Source organism: Biomphalaria glabrata, chromosome 12 (genome assembly GCF_947242115.1).
Source record: "Biomphalaria glabrata chromosome 12, xgBioGlab47.1, whole genome shotgun sequence".
NCBI classification, from domain to species: domain Eukaryota; kingdom Metazoa; phylum Mollusca; class Gastropoda; family Planorbidae; genus Biomphalaria; species Biomphalaria glabrata.
Window position 1 is genome coordinate 7,981,052 of NC_074722.1, and position 20,408 is coordinate 8,001,459.

The 20,408-nt window shown below is 36.1% G+C and overlaps 1 protein-coding gene across 1 annotated transcript in view; it reads left to right on the forward strand.

Moving 5' to 3' along the window:
* Positions 1-20,408, forward strand: part of LOC106059859 (eIF-2-alpha kinase activator GCN1-like) — a 44,282-nt gene that overhangs the window by 3,366 nt on the left and 20,508 nt on the right. Inside the window, exons 4-22 of the mRNA XM_056005375.1 lie at positions 1,048-1,156; positions 1,365-1,463; positions 2,246-2,380; positions 4,825-4,893; positions 5,009-5,117; positions 5,249-5,323; positions 5,851-5,979; positions 14,157-14,309; positions 14,619-14,716; positions 15,383-15,458; positions 16,310-16,462; positions 16,584-16,676; positions 16,787-16,862; positions 17,466-17,625; positions 17,725-17,929; positions 18,155-18,279; positions 18,447-18,625; positions 19,350-19,443; positions 20,167-20,286. Of these exons, the coding sequence (XP_055861350.1) occupies positions 1,048-1,156; positions 1,365-1,463; positions 2,246-2,380; positions 4,825-4,893; positions 5,009-5,117; positions 5,249-5,323; positions 5,851-5,979; positions 14,157-14,309; positions 14,619-14,716; positions 15,383-15,458; positions 16,310-16,462; positions 16,584-16,676; positions 16,787-16,862; positions 17,466-17,625; positions 17,725-17,929; positions 18,155-18,279; positions 18,447-18,625; positions 19,350-19,443; positions 20,167-20,286 (2,257 nt within the window). The remainder of the gene's footprint in view (positions 1-1,047; positions 1,157-1,364; positions 1,464-2,245; positions 2,381-4,824; positions 4,894-5,008; positions 5,118-5,248; positions 5,324-5,850; positions 5,980-14,156; positions 14,310-14,618; positions 14,717-15,382; positions 15,459-16,309; positions 16,463-16,583; positions 16,677-16,786; positions 16,863-17,465; positions 17,626-17,724; positions 17,930-18,154; positions 18,280-18,446; positions 18,626-19,349; positions 19,444-20,166; positions 20,287-20,408) is intronic.

Genomic DNA, 20,408 nt, shown 5'->3' on the forward strand with positions numbered 1-20,408 from the left:
TTTTTAGGACGCCCAAGTTTACCCTATTCTAATAGATACCTGACATTAGTAGTCAAACTAACAGCTGTTGGTCACTTGACACTCATTAATTGTCTGAAATAAAAACCTTTACATCATCTGCCCTATGGATCGCAGTCTGATAGGATAGTAGCATTCTGTGTACTATACTTGAAACCTAACTCTTTTTTTTTTTATTTAAAAAAAAAAATTTAAAACTTCCAAGAAAAATACTTTGCACCAATGGATTTAATTTGTGCATTAATTTGTCAAAGAGCAACACTATCTAGTTTGAGTGACCATAAGAGGCTAAAATGAACATTTTCGAAGGGAAGAGAGAATTTAGGATAAATTTTTGTATTGATTCTCATCCTCCCGCCATTCACTCACTAAATCCACTAGAACTCTCTTGTTCCCTTGTCAATAAAATCATTGAACAAACTGTTGTAAATTTGACATGCAATTGTTTGCTCTAATTATGTATTGTTTTTTGTTTTTTGCAACGTAAACAAAATTCCTCATGGATGGATAATAAAGATTATTATTTATTTTTTTAATTCTTTTGAACACAGTCTGTGAAGAAGTTTCAAGTGTTGCACTTATACACCAGTTTTATGAGTTTATTACTTATAAAATGGCTTCTGGTTTTACCTCCTCCATTTCAATTGGATATATTCGTATATAACACAACAATAGCATTTGTTATATCATAAAAGTTTCCCTTTTAGACGTTGTGATCTATTGGTCAGATGGTGTAAAGGTCAATTGTTTCTGTTGCCCACGGTTAACTAGGGTGTCATGTGGTTAACACGATAACCGACTGCCTTTACTTTCCCCAACTAATGTCAGGTACCTATTAGAGCCACATGGACTCAGGGGCACCCAAAGATCCCAGTCTTCATCAGGATTTGAACCCATGACCAGCGGTTCAGAAGCCAAGAGCTTTACTGCTCAGCCACAGCGCCTTTTAGTTATATCATAATTTTAACAAATATACAAGTCACAAGAAACTGACTTTTATGTAACTTATTAATCTTTTATTTATTACAGCAAAAATTCATCAGGGGATTGCTTACTTGCTTTATCTTGGACTTGCATCCCTTTGAGGCAAGCTTTAGCCAACCCTAATGGACTTTCTGGTGCTACTCTGCAACAGTTGGTAAGTTAATATATACACTTCTTTAGAATGTCCAATTTGATAGAGAACTTTTTTTTTTCAGTCTGCTGTATTGGTTTTATTGAATTGTGCCCTAGAGCTTTAGGGGTATTGAGTGCAAGAACATGCATTGTGTGCTTATTTCTATGTTAGAAAACTAAGGGTATGTCCGTTTAACAAGAAGTAATGTGTAGATCTTGCACTCTCTTAGGTCAGCCTCCAGTCTCTTCTGGTCAATAGAGCCTTAGCTGCCAATGTTACCATTTTGAATAAGGCTACTTACAAGAAACTGAGACGCATTTGGAAAGAAGTAAGTCACTTGCTGATACATAATATTTTTATGCTACCACTGGTAAGCTGGTTTTTTATCACTTATATGCTGTCACATAGATTCTTTAGAAAACTTTTGCCAAATTTAAGTCTAGAATTTAAAAATAAAATTGGCCAATTTTGTCCTGTATTAAAAAAAATAATTTTTTCATATTTTGAAAATATTTTTTCTATCACATAAACCAGAAATCAACCCAGGCCAGTAACAAATGATAACTAAAAACAAAGACAAAAAAAGGGTCTTATAAAAATCTAGTAGTTTCTTGCTGAAATCTAGAATCTAATAAAGATTTAGTTGTAGACTTAGACTTGTTACTTGAGGAATAAAAATTTTAGAGTGAATTTCAACATTTTTTAAATATTTTTTTTTTATTTGCATTTGCATTTTTTTAGCAAGGGGTAGAGGATGAATGGTAGGTGAAATTTAATCAGATAATCTAATCAAGACTAGCTTTAAGCCACAAAAATTTTGTTCTTTACGCAATGACAATCCAAAGGACAAAGTAGATCTCTCAATCACTATGAGCCCAGTGAGTAAGTCCTGCAGGAAAATGACACTGTCCTTAAAAATACAATGTAGATCAATAACTAAAACTAGATGATGAGAACACAGAAATGGGCTTTGCTCTATAGAATCTATTAATGGTGTGAAGATATTGAAAATACACAATTAAAAAAAAAATTAGTTGGTAATGTTTCCTGTTAATTGTTTTTATCCATCCCTTACAGAAATGTTTAATCCTAATTATAATGCATCTGCAGATTCCCCAGTCTGTTGACAAATACACAGATGTGGTTGCCGGGCTGGAGCAGTCAGCCTTGACTTTACCCTTGATAGGACTCATCATGAAATACCTGGCAACTAACAAACTCTCTGAAACCATTCAGAAACACAAGGTACATATAACTCGTAGCATTTGAACAGAATTTCTGATCTGTGGAATAGGGTAATAGTGTGGACACATTTCTCCTTCACAACCTATTCACTGAGTTGTTCTTTTCAAGCCAAATCACTCATTGTCCTTTATGCTCTATCTATAATTGCTATATCATTCACATTAATAAAGAGCACTTTTTCATTCAAATATTTGTAAGTTTTAAATCTCCTGTAGACTGATTCTTGAGATTCAATGAAGATTCAAAGACATTGGTTGGGAGATTTGCTTGTTGTAAGCAGAGTTTAGATATGGGAGACCTTTGCCATGTACATAGTGCGACTCTGTGGCTTAATAATATGATTGCTGCCATTGTGGAAGACAGGATTAGGGGTGAAGACCTCCCAGTCCAAGCCTGTCAGCTGGATAAATCCTTAGACACAGATTGGTGGTAAAATTAGAGAAGGCTCTTGTCTATATCTTGTTGCTTGAACTATCAATAGCTGTTCTAACAATCATAAGCTTCATTGTAGTTCAGAGACCTAAAAGCTCACCTTGCATTGACTGTATGATCAATGTGTACTTTATTTTGTATTTGAAGAGAGCCCAGTGTAGTTCATCAATTGTATACCATGCACAGAATTTCTTTTTATTTAAATCATTAATATAACGCTGTCTTAGACCATATGTATTAGATAACTTGCAAATTCTGTGTACCACATTTCATCCCTTAAATACTTCTAGGTAAACAATCTTCTCGTGTTAATAATACTAATTGAACTATGTACTGCTATTGTAGCACTAAGATGTAAGATTAGCTTAAATTTGCAGACGATGTATAAGATATATTTTTATTCATCAAACTGTTTTTTTTTTAAATTGTAGTTATTGTTGTTTTTTAAGTTAGTTTAGCATCATGCAAGTTAATACATAACTTAAAATGAAAGGATAAATATACATATGTTAATACAAACTTTTGTTTTCTGTCAATTGACTTATTGCATTTCTTTTATTTAAGAAAATCTTTAGTGAAATTGAGAAAAATGTGTTCCTTACTATCACTGTTTTGGTCACTAGACTTACTTGCTAACTTCTAGTCATTCATTTTACTCAAACCATTTGTTATTTATTATTTCTGACACATTGGTCTGGAATATTTTCACATTTAAATATGTACTTTATCCATAAACTCATATTTAAATGCAATTTTTCCTTAATTTACGTAGAGAGATGTGGGAACAGGTTTAGCTAAGTTTGAATCCTCTTGGAGATTTGTTTTCAGGATTTTCTTCTGGTGTATTTGTTTATATAGAGAAAAAATAACTTTGGTCTACTAACATCCTTGTTACAGACCTGCCTACCGTTACGCAAAATGCTTATTTGTTACGCAAAATCTCCCAAAAATGGCCGTCAGTACGCAAATACGCATTTAACCCGACGCGTTACGCATTTCGTATCCTTTCCCCCCCTCTCTTGACTAGCTTACGAGCGGTCACGGAGGTCACGCTAAGCCGTCCTGTTGGTGGGGGTAAACAGAAAAGGTGGGGGAACACACTGTGTCCAGATCTATACGTTGATTGGTTCTTAAAAAAGCAATTAGATTTAGTCTAGAAATGAAGAACGCGAGAGTGAGGGAGTGGCGGGTTGGTACCAGGTTGGTACCGTCAGTTAGCTGATACACCAACGTGACTTTTTTTTTTTGTAAGTTCATTAGTAGAAATTAAATATGTTGAATCCCTGATTCCCGTATTCATTTGTATAGAAAAAATATCAAAGTGCTATCGATTCAAAACACATTGAGTGACATTGTAGATATCTAGTCTAGATCTAGATAACTTGTTATACAGAAATAGATCTAGCTAGAGTCTAGCTAGTCATTACGTTATGTCATGATTCTCTACATTAGTAATTACTCTACAATCTAGATCCAATTTAGTTGTAGATCTAGTATGATTTAGATCATTTTAGATTGACTAGATTCTAGATCTAGATCGATAACATCTACTACCATCTAGTCTAGATCTAGACTAGATTCTTAGTATAGAATAGATTAAGGATGAAGCAGTCGAAAGTTTGGAGAGTAGACCTACGTTTGTAGCGGATCCATGGCATCGGTAACACTCTTGAGCCCAGATTTAGAGTAGATTATATTCATTATATAGACATAGATCCAGATCTAGTCTAGATATCATCTCTATTGTTGTATTGATCTAGATTTAGATTGTAGATCTAATCATGACATCTACTTCTAATATTTTATATATATATATATGACAAAATAGTGGATCGCGTAAGTGTTACGCATTCTGGTGCCAAAATAAGCATTTTGACCATCAGCGTTACGCATTTGGACTTTTTTTGGTAGGCAGGTCTGTTGTTAATTGAAAGTCACAGAGATACTTGATATAATTGTCTTGAGCTCTCAATGGAAATTTTGCATAAAGGTTTATTTTTTTATCCTTGCAGAATGCATTCCTTGACATCTATTTAAAACAAGTGATAGCAAGTAGAACTGCACCCTCCAGAGCAGTCCTTGTAAGTACTTTGTTTTTAAAAAGTCTCTAGATTTTTTATATATAAAATATACATGTATCCTTAGTGTTAATAGGAAATAAAAGATATCTTTTTCTTACTGTTTCTTTTTCAACAGTTAAACAATTCAGAATTGCTGCGCCACTGTACTCATGAAGATTTTAAAGATTTGATTCTACCAGCCATCCAAAAGGCAATGTTGAGAAACCCTGAAACCATTCAAGAAAGTAGGTTGAAATAGAGAAAAAGATTTTTGACTTGGGTTAGACATGGTTGGGTTGTTCTTAGTAGTTGTTATTCACATTTATTTTTCAACTTTGATATTCAACACCTCTTTTTTTTTTTGTTTGATTCTAAGCTGTCAGTGAACTTCTGAGCAGTGTGACTCTAGATTTAAGCCAGTATGCCATGGATATTGTCAAGTTATTTTCAGGTAAAGGTTCTATAACTCCCATTGCTTTTTAAATTAGCTTTGAAAGCATTTTCAAAGTTTTCTAACTTTAAAGTTTTTCTCTTTTTATTAACATTATGTTATAAACGTTAAAAAAGAAGCTGGAGAAATGGATGTTCTCTAGAGTAAAATGTAGCTTGCTCTTGCAATAAACTTCCATGCACATATTAGTATTGAAAAGTATTATCTTGTGTCTTAATAACATAATTAATTTGCAGACTAGAATTTTGTCAATAAGGTCTACACCAGTTTGGATTAAAGTCTGTTGAATTTTCAATTATTAAAGAGAAGAGAAAAATCTTTAACAGTTCAAAAATTGTAACACTTTTAGGTGCATTTTTAAAAATCCAGTTAGAATTCTGTTTTGTTGAAAGGTTTGAAGTGCATCTTTTAATTACTCAAACTAAGAACTACTTTTAAAAGTGTTTTTTTTTTTTAAAACCTTATATATGTATTTGTGATTTCTATAACAGTGCCAGGAGAATAATTTTATTCTTTACATTCTACAGGACAAATTAGCTCCAAAGAAGAATCCAATAGAGTTATCGCAGTTCAGGCTGTTAAAAATTTAGCTCGTCAGTGTAGTGACCCTGGGGCTATTGAAAAAGTTGCCAATCATCTTTTTAAAGTTCTTGGAGGTAAGACAGCTAAATTAATAGTGTACTAAATCAACAACAGTCATCATGAAATTGCTCTGGCTATTTATCCTAATAATTACTAAATACACACTAGCTGAACACAGAACCAGATCTACCTTAGTCAACACTAAACTTAAAAAGGAAACAACAGTCATAATCAATCATCACACTTTAGATCAAAGCAACTTAAAAAATAACCTAACATACACATCCATAACACTAAAGAAGATTACCCATCACAAATGGAAGTTCTCAATCAGACACAGCAGAAATAAATACCTATCACTGTTAATATTAATAGCAGGAGATGTAGAGTCAAATCCAGGGCCTAGATCTAAAGATAGATGCAACATCTGCAAAAAAGTATGCACCATGAAACAGAAAGCCATTCAATGTGACACCTGCGATGAATGGTACCATGCATCATGTCTCCATATGAATACACCTGTGTATTATGCCTTAGGCATCAAAGATGTATCATGGCACTGTGTACCGTGTGGGTTACCTCAGTTTACATCAGGACTGTTTGATTCCTTTGATGCAGACACTTCTAACCCATACAACATCCTAAACACCATCCCAAACCAAACTCACCAACCACTAGCCAGATCCACTCCTGTTAAACCTAAATCTACTAAAATTAATACAACAGCCTCACTAAACAAACCTACTAAAGAAGTAACACCAAAATACCTTAAAACCTTAGTAATAAATTTTCAAAGCATTAGGAACAAAACAGCAGACTTAGAAATTTTATTAGAATGTGAGAAACCAGACATAATTGCAGGCACAGAAACTTGGCTACATCCTGAAATTTATAATGCAGAAATTTTCAATAGTAATTATGAAATTTTTAGAAAAGATAGGGCTGATAATCATGGAGGAGTTCTTTTAGCAATAAAAAACACTCTTATAGCAGAAGAAATTACCTTACCTAACTCAAAAAATATAGAATCAACATTTTGTAAAATTAATACCACCTCAACATCCCTAATAATAGGCAGCATTTACAGACCACCAAATTCTAGTTTAGAATACATGCAGGAACTATGTAATCAGATTACTACACTTAAAGAGACAAATAAAAATGCAGTTTTTTGGATTATGGGTGATTTCAACCTACCTGATATAAATTGGAAAACACTAACCATAGATAAACACCAAAACCTTAAGGACATAAATGAGCTTTTCATAGACACTTTACACAACCTAAGTTTAGATCAAATCATTAAAAAGCCAACTAGATTAAACAACACATTAGATCTCTTCTTAACCAACAGACCTGGATTAGTAGTTGATTATGATATTATCCCTGGTCTATCAGAGCATGAGATCATAAAAATACAGTCAGATAAAAGCAGTAGCCAATACAAAACCCAAAAGAAAAATCTTACTCTGGAATAAATGTAACCTAACACAACTACACCAAGCTGCATTAAACTTTCAACAAACATTCTTATTAGAAAAAGACATTAACCAACCAGTCGATGACCTCTGGAATTTCATTAAAAACCATCTTAAAAGCATTATAGAAAATTATATACCAACTAAATACACATCAAACAAAATAAATAATATAATAATAGACTAAAGAAGCTTTGTAAACAGAAGGAAAACCTCTATAGAAAATTTAAAAAAACTAATGCAGAAAGAGTTTACAAAAAGTATATACAAATTAAACACTTAACCCAAAAAGTAAGCAGACAGCTGCAGAGTGAATACATAAACAATGTAATATCTAAAGATAACAACAAAAACCTATGGTCATACATTAAGTCTATGAAAATGGAAACAACAGGCGTAGCGCCATTAAAAGATGAACATAACATAATACATAATGATAATGAAACTAAAGCAAACATTCTAAACAAATACTTTGCATCAGCATTCTCAGCCCCAGGAGACAAAGACATATTACTGAATTTGAACCAAGTAGACAACATAGAAGATATAGTAGTACAAGAAAATGGAATTCAAAAACTATTAGCCAACACCAAACCAAATAAAGCTTCTGGACCTGATGGTATTCCAGCTAGATTACTCAAAGAACTAAGTAATGAGCTAGCCCCAGTGTTCAAAATACTCTTTCAGGCTTCACTTAACCAGGGCAGAGTACCAAAGGACTGGAAAGAAGCTAATGTCACCCCCCTATTTAAAAAAGGAGAAAAATCTGACCCAGGAAACTACAGACCAGTATCACTTACCAGCATCACATGTAAAATCCTAGAACACATAATATGTAGCAACATCATAAACCACTTAGACAAACATAATGTCCTCACACCATACCAACATGGCTTTAGGAGATATAGATCATGTGAAACACAACTAATAGGACTAATTGATGATTTTTCAAAAGGTTTAGATAATAGTGAACAAATAGATGCTATCTTACTAGATTTTTCTAAGGCTTTTGACAAAGTTCACCACCATAGTTTGCTTAAAAAATTAAAATATTTCGGCATTAATGGTCCACTGCATCAGTGGATTAAAGACTTTCTGATAGGGAGAGAACAAACTGTAATAATAAATGGCTCTAAATCAACACCGATAACAGTAAACTCAGGTGTACCTCAAGGAACAGTCTTGGGTCCACTACTATTTTTAATTTACATAAATGATTTACCAAATTGCATTAGTTCAGGAACAAAAGTCAGATTATTTGCAGACGATTGCATAATATATAGAACAATAAAAACAACACAAGACACAGATATTTTACAAAGAGAATTAGATGAATTACAGAAATGGGAATCAAATTGGAGCATGTCTTTCCACCCAGAAAAATGTCAGTTGTTAAGAGTAACAAAAAAACTAAAACAAATTAATTCCACTTATCTTATTCATGGCAAACCAGTAACACTGACTAAAAACGCAAAATACCTAGGTGTTATAATAAATGAAAAACTGTCATGGAATCCACATATTGATGAAACTACAAAAAAATCAAACAAAGCATTAGGATTTATTAAAAGAAATTTCTATAAATCAAATAAGAACATAAAACTAAAATGTTATTTAACCTTGGTTAGGCCAATAATAGAATATGCATCCTCTGTTTGGGACCCCTCAACTCAAGAAAACATTAAGAAACTAGAACAGACACAAAATAGAGCAGTGCGATTCATAACAAACGAATATTCACATTTGACTAGAGTAACACCTTTAGTAAAATCACTAAATTTAGAAAGTCTTCAGGACAGGAGACTCAAAAGTAAAGTAGCAATAATACATAAAACACTGAACCATAATCTTCAAATACAAAAACAAAATTTAATAAAATACTCTGAAAGACACAAAGATAAAGGCACATTCCTCGTCCCATATGCTAGGACAAATTTGTACAAATACTCCTTCTTTCCTAGTGCTATTAGAGCATGGAATGGGTTGCCTGAGCTAGCCAGGAAAACCAGTGACTTGGCAGAATTTAAGTCATTGGTTAATATGCATGACTAAATGCATGACGCGTAGGACGTAATCATCTTCTTTTTTGAAGTAACGTCTGTATTATATATATGGCTCCTTTTGTCTCGAAAGGCAATGGATGCGCCCAAGTGAGTCACTGGTTTTGGCTTAATCTTGAGACGGGGCAGAATCTGGTGTGGCTAATCAAGCCAATTCTAGAACGGCAGACTTTGCCACAATTCGTACATTTGTATGCCTCTGATTTAGGGCTAGCAGACAGGGCAGCTTTCTTTTTTTCCCTCTTGATTAAAGCCGCTTCAATTCTTTTGTTCTCAGCAAGGGTTGTCCCAGCACGCACAGTCTGTCTCCATGCACTCCGGTCTTTGGCTATGTTTTCCCACATACTTTCACTGATGCCTGAGGCTCTCATGTCTCGCTTGCAGACATCTCTATATGTTAGTCTTGGGCGGCCCTTGGGTCTGACTCCTTCCACAAGCTCAGCATATAAGATATCTTTCGGGATTCTACCATCTGGCATTCGGGTGACATGTCCGAGCCAGCGTAATCTCCTTTGTGTCAGGAGAGCATACATGCTGTTCATATTGGCCAGTCTCAAAACTTCCTGATTGGAGACATGGTCCCTCCAAGAGATGCCCATTATGCGTCTCAGGCAGCGCAAGTGGAAACTATTCAATCTGTGCTCTTGGTACATGTATGTTGACCAGCTTTCACTGCCATAAAGGAGAGTGCTCACAACACAGGCGTTGTAGACTAGGATTTTGGTCGCTGTGGTCAATTTACCATTTTCCCAGACGCGCTTGGAGAGTTTTGCCAATGCTGTGGTAGCTTTTCCTATCCTTTTTGTCAGCTCGATGTCTAAGTCTAGGTTACTGACAATTGTTGAACCCAAGTAGGTAAATTCCTGCACCACTGAAAGGGTGTGGTTCCCAATTTGTATTATAGGTATTTCGGCAACGTCTTGTGCCAGGATTTCGGTCTTGGAGAGACTTATAGTAAGGCTAAACTCTTGACAAGCAACTGCTAAGGCGTTCACTAGCTTCTGTAGACCTCCTTGTGAGTGAGATACGAGTGCCGCGTCATCGGCAAACAGCAGCTCCCTTATCAAGATACGACGCCTTTTCGTTTTGGCTTTAAGACGTGCCAGGTTAAAGAGCCTTCCATCGGATCTGCTATGGATGTATATTCCGTCTTCCAGGGATTTAAAAGCACTGGATAGTACGACTGAGAAGAAGATGCCAAAAAGTGTAGGGGCCAGTACACATCCTTGTTTTACACCGCTCTTAATAGAGAATGGCCTGGAGGAAGAACTTTCAAACTGAACGGTGCCCTGCATATTTTCGTGAAAAGCTGACACTAGTTTTCTTAACTTATTTGGACAGCCGATTCTCTCTAGTACAGCAAACAGACCGCTTCTGCTAACAAGGTCAAAGGCCTTGGTCAAATCAATAAAAGCTATGAAGAGGGGCTGCTTTTGTTCTCTGCTCTTCTCCTGTAGCTGCCGCAGAGAGAAAATCATATCTGTTGTAGATCTTCCTGCCCTAAAGCCACACTGCGACTCTGGATAAACACGATCTGCCAAGATCTGTAATCGCTTTAGTAACACTCTAGCAAAAGCCTTTCCGACTATGCTAAGCAGTGAGATGCCTCTGTAATTGTTACAATCAGAGCGGTCGCCTTTATTTTTATAAATTGTAACAATGTTGGAGTCTTTCAATTCCTGGGGGACCATTCCTTGTTCCCAGCACAAGCTTAGCAGTTCATGGAGTGGTTTGATTAGGGCATGTTTTCCAGCCTGAATTACTTCAGCAGGAATGCCATCTCCTCCGGGTGTTTTCCCATGTGCAAGCATGTCAATGGCAATGCTCAGCTCCTTTACTGAGGGCGTTTCGTCTAATTCCGTCAAAACTGGAAGTGATGGGAAGTTGGAAACAGCATTTGGTGAGATGGCGTTTTCAATCTGGTAGAGTTCTGCATAGTGTTCTACCCATCGTTCCATTTGCAGCGCACGATCGCTGATGACTGAGCCATCTTTTGACTTGAGTGGAGCACACTTGCTGGTGTGAGGTCCAAAGGCTTTTCTCATGCCCTCATATAGTCCTCTTATGTTACCACAGTCGGCACAAGATTGAATATCTTCGCATAGCTCCTGCCAGTATTTGTTAGCACATTGTCTCGCTACTCTTTGGGCATTGTTACGTGCAGCTCTGAGCCTTATTAAGTTGCTTGGGGTGGGATCCTTCTTGTAGATTAGCATGGCTGCTCTCTTGTTCGTAGTGGCAGTTTCCATTTCTGGTAGACTAGCTTCAAACCAGTCTTCGCTTTTCTTGGTTTTGTTTCCAAAGACCAGTGATGATGTTTGGTAGATTGTATCACGCATAAACGTCCAGCTTTTTTCTACCTCAGTCACAGAGAAGTTTTTAAAAGCTTCCTCTAATTTGTTCTCAAATTCGGTGCAAAGATCAGGATTTTTTGTGCTAGTAGTATTCAGGCGTGATTTTCTTTTTCCCTGTGAAGTGTGGATCTTAGTTGGCAGCAGTCTTGTCCGGCATGACACTAAAGTATGATCAGTATCACAATCCGCGCTTTGGTAGCTACGTGTCAGCAGTATATTTCCAATGTCCTTTTTTCGTGTCAGTATCATATCCAGCTGGTGCCAGTGCCCAGACCTAGGGTGCCTCCATGAGACACAGTGCTGTGGTTTTGTTCTGAAGTATGTGTTGGTAATGCAGAGCTTATGGTATGTGCAGAATTCAAGCAGTCTTTGTCCGTTCTCATTCATCTTTCCGATTCCAAAAAGCCCAAGACAGTCTGGCCAGGTAGTGTGATCTGATCCTACTCTGGCATTGAAGTCACCTAGAAGGATCATATGTTCTTTTTGAGGAATGTTTGCAATGGCTTCTTTGAGGTCTTCATAGAACTTGTCTTTGTCCTCCTGAGGCGAGCATAGTGTGGGGGCATAGGCACTAATTAGATTGACTTTTCCAGATGCTGTCATCATACTTATGCTTAGTAGCCGTTCCGAGCCACCAACTGGGGGGACTATCATGGGAAGAAGACTGTTCTTGACAGCAAAGCCCACACCATGTATTCGAGTCTCATCCTGTGCTTTCCCTTTCCAAAAGAAAGTGTAGTCAGTCTCGCGGAGCATGCCGTTTTCGGCCAGTCGGGTTTCTTGCAGGGCTGCAATGTCAATATGTAGCCTTTTTAGCTCGTTGTTTATAACTGCCGTCTTCCTTGCATCGTCGATCTGCCTTAGATCATCAGTGAGACCAGGACACATTGTCCTGACATTCCAAGTGGCCAGTCGCATGACAGGGATTTTCTTTTTCAGTTTAATTTTTCTTCTTTTGTTGCTTGGTGCAAGTTTCCAGCCTACTTGTCGTTTTAAACTAAGCTCTAAGCACCCATTAGAGCAGGCAGGCTGTGGCGGATCAGCACCTAACTGACTGGGGGCTGCCCAGGTTGAGGCGGGCGGTAGCTGATCAGTGAGGCGCGAAGACCTCTCCCACTGTCAGAGACAACCCGTGGCGTCCATACATTACGCCAATCAAGTTGGACTTATAACCCGTAACTGTTGTCTCCCGTGTTGTTTTAGCCGCTTTGCAGCAGCACCAGAGTTTCCTCTCCGGGGCGCATTCCTGGGCCTTGGATAAAGGGGTCATGGGTGGCCCATGCGTCATGATCCCTCTCTCGACCTTGCTGATGTGATCCAAAGGAACGCATCGCATTACATTTGGCACCAACTCAGTTGCAGAAGCTGCCGGAGGGAATTTCATAGCTGATACTCCCAACGCCTAAGGGGCTTCACTCCTGATTTCTCCTCGAGGTTGTCTCCTGAAGCCTCAGTACCGCAAGGCAGCGGGGGTTTGAAGTCAGAGTACCCCTCTCCTAGATGAACTGCCTTACTAGGCTGACGAGCTCATCTGCCCGAAGCTCCCGGTTTTGTGGCGCCAGGTATCCGCCTTCACCCCTTCACCTGTTAGTAAGAGCAGTTTCGCCGGGCTTAATATCTAAGCCACACGAGCAGGCCAGGTGCTGGACTTAGTTGTCAGAGGCTATTTGAGACGCATGCCATTAGGAGTACTTTATAGACAATGGGAGCTTAACCCCATTGACACCCCTGGCCATGACAACCTTTGAAGTAACGTCTGTATTATATAAGATAAGATAAGAAGGTAAAATCCTGTTGTCATGTCTGAATTAGATACAGTGAAGCAAGACTTAACATAATTATAAATGATCTGGCAACAAGGTGGCAGGCAACCATTACAAGAGACTGGCTTTCAGGAAAGTGCTGGTGTGAAAACTGAAGACCATACAAGAGATAAACATGATTGTGTAGGAAAGATTTTTCAAAAGACCAGTGGGGTTTCAATTGTTTTCGAGAAGCGCTCGTGGAGACCTGTTAAAGGAGATTCCTTATGAATGGAAGGCTGTGGAGTTCAGTACGAGTTCAATCCTGTTCACTACAGCAGTTATATGGCTAGGCACTTTAAACGTTGCCATTTGCACAGTATTCAGACGTCAATTTGTTACATTTAATAAATTATTGTTATTTTAACCTAAGTTGGTGATAGTATTACTTGTTGCTTTACTTGTTCTATAGCATCATATAAAATAAAGTTAAAGAGAGCATCACTTGTTTGTTTAATTTTTCTATAGTATCATGTAAAAGTTGTCAAAGATTTACTTCTAGTATAGTATGACATTAAAGGGACATTACTTGTACTGTTTTGTTTTTTCTTCAAAAGGTTCAGAAGGCAAGCTGACGTTTGCTGACCAGAAGATCAGTGTGTTGCAAGGTATAGGCAATTTGGTGTATAACACAGTCAGTGGCACCAATTCCTTGCAGTCACTAAGCACTACCATTTCTGAAATGTTTTTACCTACACTCCAGCAGGAAGGTGAGTTTTGCAGAAGGTATTTGTTCAGGACCACTAGGGTTGTCTTTAACATCTAAAGTTAAACTTTTATTTTGGTAATAGTGTGATATACGAACTTGACAATCTGCCACTTTATATTATTCTTGAATGATCTTGGCTTTGCTTTCAGCTTGTAAATAGCTACATAGACTGGCATACATATTATAGAAGAAATAACTAAGTGTTAAATAGCCTTGAGTTTCTAGCGAACGCATTGGATCTAATCATTTTTTTAGTCTCTTGGCTTCTTTTAGTGAACTTTCTCAGACTATGTTTATTTCTCTTCCCCAGTTCATGAAGGTACTTTGGTTCATACATTGTCCATGTTAAGCTTGTGGTGTGCTAAATTCTACACGGATGTACCAGACAAACTCTTGTTGTGGTTTCCGGTAAATTCCTTTAGTAGTTATTTATGTGTCTGACCCTATTGGGTACAGCTGCTAAAGTTGCTGGCTGGCATGATTAAAAAAAAAAACAGGCAAAAAAACAACAAACAAACCCCATTGTGTTTTTCAATTATTGTTTCACATTTTCTAAGAAGCTGAAATAAAAGAAATTAAAAAATGCTCTTAATTTTTAATGACAATTAACTTTTTACATTGACAATTAAACAAAATATTACATTCTTTCTTTAAATAGTATTCTGATACAATATGTGAATCTTTACTGATATATAAGAATTTAATAGTTCATCTTTAGCTTTCTGATATCTCAGACTTTGAAACCGTAAACCATATCCTCTTTGAATGCCCCATCCTAATCCACCTTAGGCAGATCCTACTTCCACTCCAGCCCAACATAACCAACACTCTGTATGCAGTGCTGAACAACTGAAGAGAACAGCACACTATTTTTCCTTGGCACAGTCTGCTAAAGAGCTCACAGCTCAGCAGCTAAAAGCTGGCTAGAAGAAGAGTATCTCAGATTTCTGTTTTAAGAAAAAAAAACTTTCATTACATTTTGAGTTGCATCTATGTATGGTCTACATTGAATCCTGTAAAAGATTAAAAATAATATTTGTTTGTTCTACATTTACAATGTGTTTGTTTCAACAGAAAGGCATAGCTTTGAAAACATCAACTTCAGCTGTCAGAAATGCTTACTTTAGGTGCATGAATGCAGCATTCCACGGTAAGTTTCCATATTGTCTCTATTAAAATTGTTTAGTATTTTTTTGATTGGTATGAATTTGTGGTAAATGGTCTGCTGTAGTATGAAGATATTTTATTGTAAACTTTTATTCTGCTCAGAAGATTAGTATCTGTATTAAAGGTTTTCAGTGCAGTAATGTGTAGTTCTTTATTTGCTGTTCAGCTTTAGTTTATAGTCTATGTCATGACTTATTAGTTGATAATACATCAGGGGATATTTTTGCTTAAAAAAGTTTATAAAATAGTTATAATAGACCTTCAAACTTAACTCTATCTCTCCTAACTGACGATACCAACGTTGATTTGACCCCATTAAATTAAATTAATGTTTAATTTTATTAAACTTTAATTGGTGTTATATATTATAGAGCATGCATTGTTCTATAATTATATATCTAATAAAACAATTCCTCATATTGCATACAAAAAAGTTATTGAAGTTTAATCATAGCAGGGTAGTGAAACACAGATGAGCAAAAGAAAAATTTCATTAGAATGTGGAAATAATTACGGAGAGAAAGAGTTAAAGTCAATCTGTTCAGCACCTGGCAGGTTTACATTCCTTCATTCCATGGGTCTCCTCTTAACTCACTGTCCAATCAGGACAGAGACCATTGTTTGAACATGTCTTTTGTCATAGACCCAAGATTCTTCTGTAGTTCTTCCTTCTGTCAGATCTCAATTTAACTTAGTCATTAAATCAAGGGGTCGTAATTAGTTCATGAGCCAACCTTTGAGCAGGTGTAAGAGACTTAACAAATACACTGATGTCATTGTAGATAAAACATTTCTAAAAATGCCACTCAGTTTATTACACATGATCTGCTCTAGGTGACACTCTCCAGCAGGCAGTTCACATCTTACCTATATTGATTCAAGCCTTAGAGAAAGCTGAAAAGCAGCCTACTTTACCACAGCTAATGTCAGAGGCAGTTGCCTCCTCTTGTCTTCTGATCAAAATTTCATTAGTTGATATTCAAGCAGGTAAATTGACGCTTTTTGTTTATAGCAGAATTTTTACTTCTTAAAATTTGTCTGCATGATTAACCAAAAAAAAAAAAAATAACATTCTGAATTTTTAAACTATATTTTTTCTTATCATCAGATACAAAATTAAGCCTTTTTTGGAACATAATACTGGATAGCAAGAAACAGTATCTTGTAAATGAGAAGTTTTTATCTTCTGCTTCAGAAGATAGTGAGTAACAATTATTTTTCTTCAAACTTGTAGTTTTGCATTATTAAAAACTTTGTTAGTACTAAGTATTAGTCCTAACTACCATCTAACCATTTTTGTTTTCTTTGTAGCTTTGTTAAGTTTAATTTTCTTGTTGGAGAAACTCATTCTGGACTACCCAACAAAGATGACAGATGAAATATCTAGGTAACAATCTTTGTTCGTCTTGAAGACATTGGTCTCAATACAGTTGTGCATTACAAATATCAATACATTATTGTAAGGATAGGACATGAAATATAGGCCCTATGTCCATACCAAGTTTCACTCAAACATGACCTGTGTAGCTGACATCTGAATGCTAAGCTGATGTGACTTACTATGGTTAAAAAAAAGAGGGGCAGGCAAAATAGAAGATGGGTGGATGACGTTGAGAGTTTATGGAGAGGAGACTGATAATGATTTGAGGTTGTGTAAGAGTCGGTAATGGTGTTTCAGTTAGCCCTCTCCGCCCCCCTTAATTAAGAGGACATAGAAATATAGTACATGGTGTTAGAGCAGTGTGTATATCATAGTGTATATAAAACCATGAGTTTTTTTTTGTTTTTTTTTTCTTTTTCTCCAATTCTCTCAGCTCTGACAAGTGCATTACACAAAGTTAACCATCATAGTGCTGGCCACACAATATACTTACAACAGTTGTTCTCAAAATAAGTTAACTCTGTTTTGTTCCACTTCAGGACTTTTATAAGACTTAACATGTAATATTACACTGTATTCATTCTAGTACAAAATATTTCTTTCCAACAGACCATACTACAGAGCCCTCATATTTTGCTTGTGTCGTCGTTCTTGGGCTGTAAGGCATGCTGCTCAGCTCTCTACCAAGAAACTTCTGGCACTGCTTGGTGGAGCCAAAATTGCTTTAGCCCTCATTCAAGAATTTCAATGTGTTCTGGATACACAAAAGGTAAAAATATTTTTGTAGAAGAAATGAATCAAGATAATGAACATCTAGAGTCGACTGTCAGGTCTTTATAATCATTTTTTTTCTTCCTTTTTATTTAAGATTTCTGAGCTGCATCTGTCCTTAGCTAAGGAAGAAGAAAGTACAAAGACAGAAGGAACAGAAAGTGTTGCTTTTAGCAAGGTTGTGAGTCCAGCCATCATGGCCTCTACTTTACAGACCATTTGTGCTGTTGAAAAGGTTGATCAGAAGGATGCAGAGAAGATAGCCCTGACAACATTGCTCCCAGCTCATCACCCATATATATGTAAGTCTGTGGCGTTGAATTCATCTAATGCCTGTATAGTATGATGGTGAATGACATCGTTTTGTTTGTCACTTTTTAAACTTTGAAATACATTGTTTACTTTCATGTCCTAATATTTGGAGGTTTACCAGTTGTAATGTGTTCAAATAGCTGGTGTTTGATTTACTCTAGTTTCTTCTGTACAATGTAAGTTTTAGAACTATTTGGTGCTTTCTTCTGAAACAGTTTATGTGAAAAAAGACTTGTGGATTACAATTATTAGAGGTGTTAACCTGGATCCAAGCAATTTTGTTTCTCAGTTTTCTGAAGAATGCTTATCAAAAGTAACAACCGGTGACAGACTTTCAGAAGTAAGTTTTGTTTCTTCTAAATGTTCCATCTTAATCATTGTTATATCACCCACATTTAAAAAAAATTCCATTTCTGTTTTCATATTGCCTTATTTCTTAGTGTTTAGTTGGAATTACAATTGTGTATATTTGTTGGCTTACATCTTGTCACTTTTTTGTTTGATCAGGCTGAAGAAAATACAGTATCGACTCTGGCATTTTTGAATCCTGGTGTGATTGTTCCATGTTTGATCAGTCAAGCCAAGAGCATCCTTGCCAATCCTGCTTTGTTCCAAGTCACTAATGATGATTATGGGATCTTCTTGACTCCTGATGGAGAGTTATACGATAAGGCTATACTTGAAAGGTAAGCTAAGAAAATAAAAATACATGGTTATCATTCTTTATATTTGTAATTTACATTTTATGCTCAGACTTTGTTTTCTTTTAAGTGGTTGTTTTTTTTATCAATGAATAATTCAGAATATACGTATGATTTGAATATAGCATATAAAATATTGTGTTGGCTATTTTTGTCTTGACATTTATTAACTGAGGGTAAAATTAAGGAATATTTGTATTGATATTTATTAGTTGTTTTGCATATTACAAAACTGTTACCCGCACTAAACTTGAAAGAATGATGTTCATCCTCTCCTTTCTAACATTTGTAAAACCTAATTGTTTGGAAATTGTAGAAAATCAAAGGAATAGTTACATGTGCTTGAAACTTAGGGATTCAGTCATTATATAATTTTCTGGACCTTAAATATATATGTGTATAAATATATATATAAAAATATGTATATATTGGTGGTGGTTTTGGTAGAGTCTATTTCAGTGAAAATGTTGTTGAAATAATATTTGCGAGTACTTAAATACAGAGTTAAGTGCCTTTTAGAACCCAAACCTTTATTACATAAAGAAGGGCACTGACAAATTCACTACAAGCCGCCTCCTTATTGTGTCACCTTATTTCCATTCTAACTTTTGAATGTACTGTCAGGTCACTAAACCCAACTTCTACGCATCTTACTATTGAGTCATTACAATATAATCAATGCATATCCATCTTGACTACTCTCTGACAGTGCAATGCAGTCAGCTGGCGGTGATCAGAATATCAGAAGAGAAAACAAACTTTATTCTTATGCTGACCAAATGGCTGAACTGGAGTTGAGAAAGGTATTTACTTTAGACACAACTATTCACACAGATTTGTTTATTTCATTTTTTAGACAATTTATGAAATGTGTGCCATAGGAAACTATCTTTAGATTGAAAGCTCTGAATGGGGTCTGTTTATTTTAATGTTTAGATAGTTTATTAGAACTGGTTAGATTGAACTAGCTGGATAAAAACAAAAACTATACCTCCCCTCCATATTGAAATGACTGGGGATGGATTGACAAAAATGACATGATCTGGGATGAAGTGACCAAAGAGGAAGTGACGTGGTATGCATGGGGATCAAAGATAAAATGACCTGGGATGAAGTGACCAAAGATGAAATGACCGGGGATGAAGTGAACAAAGATGAAGTGACCAAAGATGAAATGAGCGGGGATGAAGTGACCAAAGATGAAATGACCTGGGATGGAGTGACCAAAAATGAATTGACCAAAAATGAAATGACCAAAGATGAAATGACTGGGGATGAAGTGACCAAAGATGAAACGACTGGGAACCATTGGGAATAAACAAATTCTAAACTTGGATGTTGCTAAACACAAACCAAATGAACCAAAACCATATCTTCAAAATGTTTCATGGCCTGAAGAGAATGAAGTTTAAAATGAAGCATGATTTCTTTCACTAGTTAAAACAAAATTTTGTGTTGCGTATATAACATGCAAAGTAAATGTAGTTCTTATCTGACTGACAATAAGCAACACTTTGTAAATGCAGGAAATTGAGAAGAAGAAAGGTAAGAAACCACAAGAAGCTCCCAAATTCAGCAAGAAACAAGAGGAACAACTTGCTGCTCAGAAACAGAAAGAATCAGAAATCAGGGAAAGACTCAGAGCGGTAATCATTTCTATCTTACGCCTGTTTTTTTTCTTACGACATAGCAATATCTTACCTCTAATTTTTTTGTTTTTTTTCCACTTATGCATATCTTATATGTTGGGTATACTAGAGTTTATCAT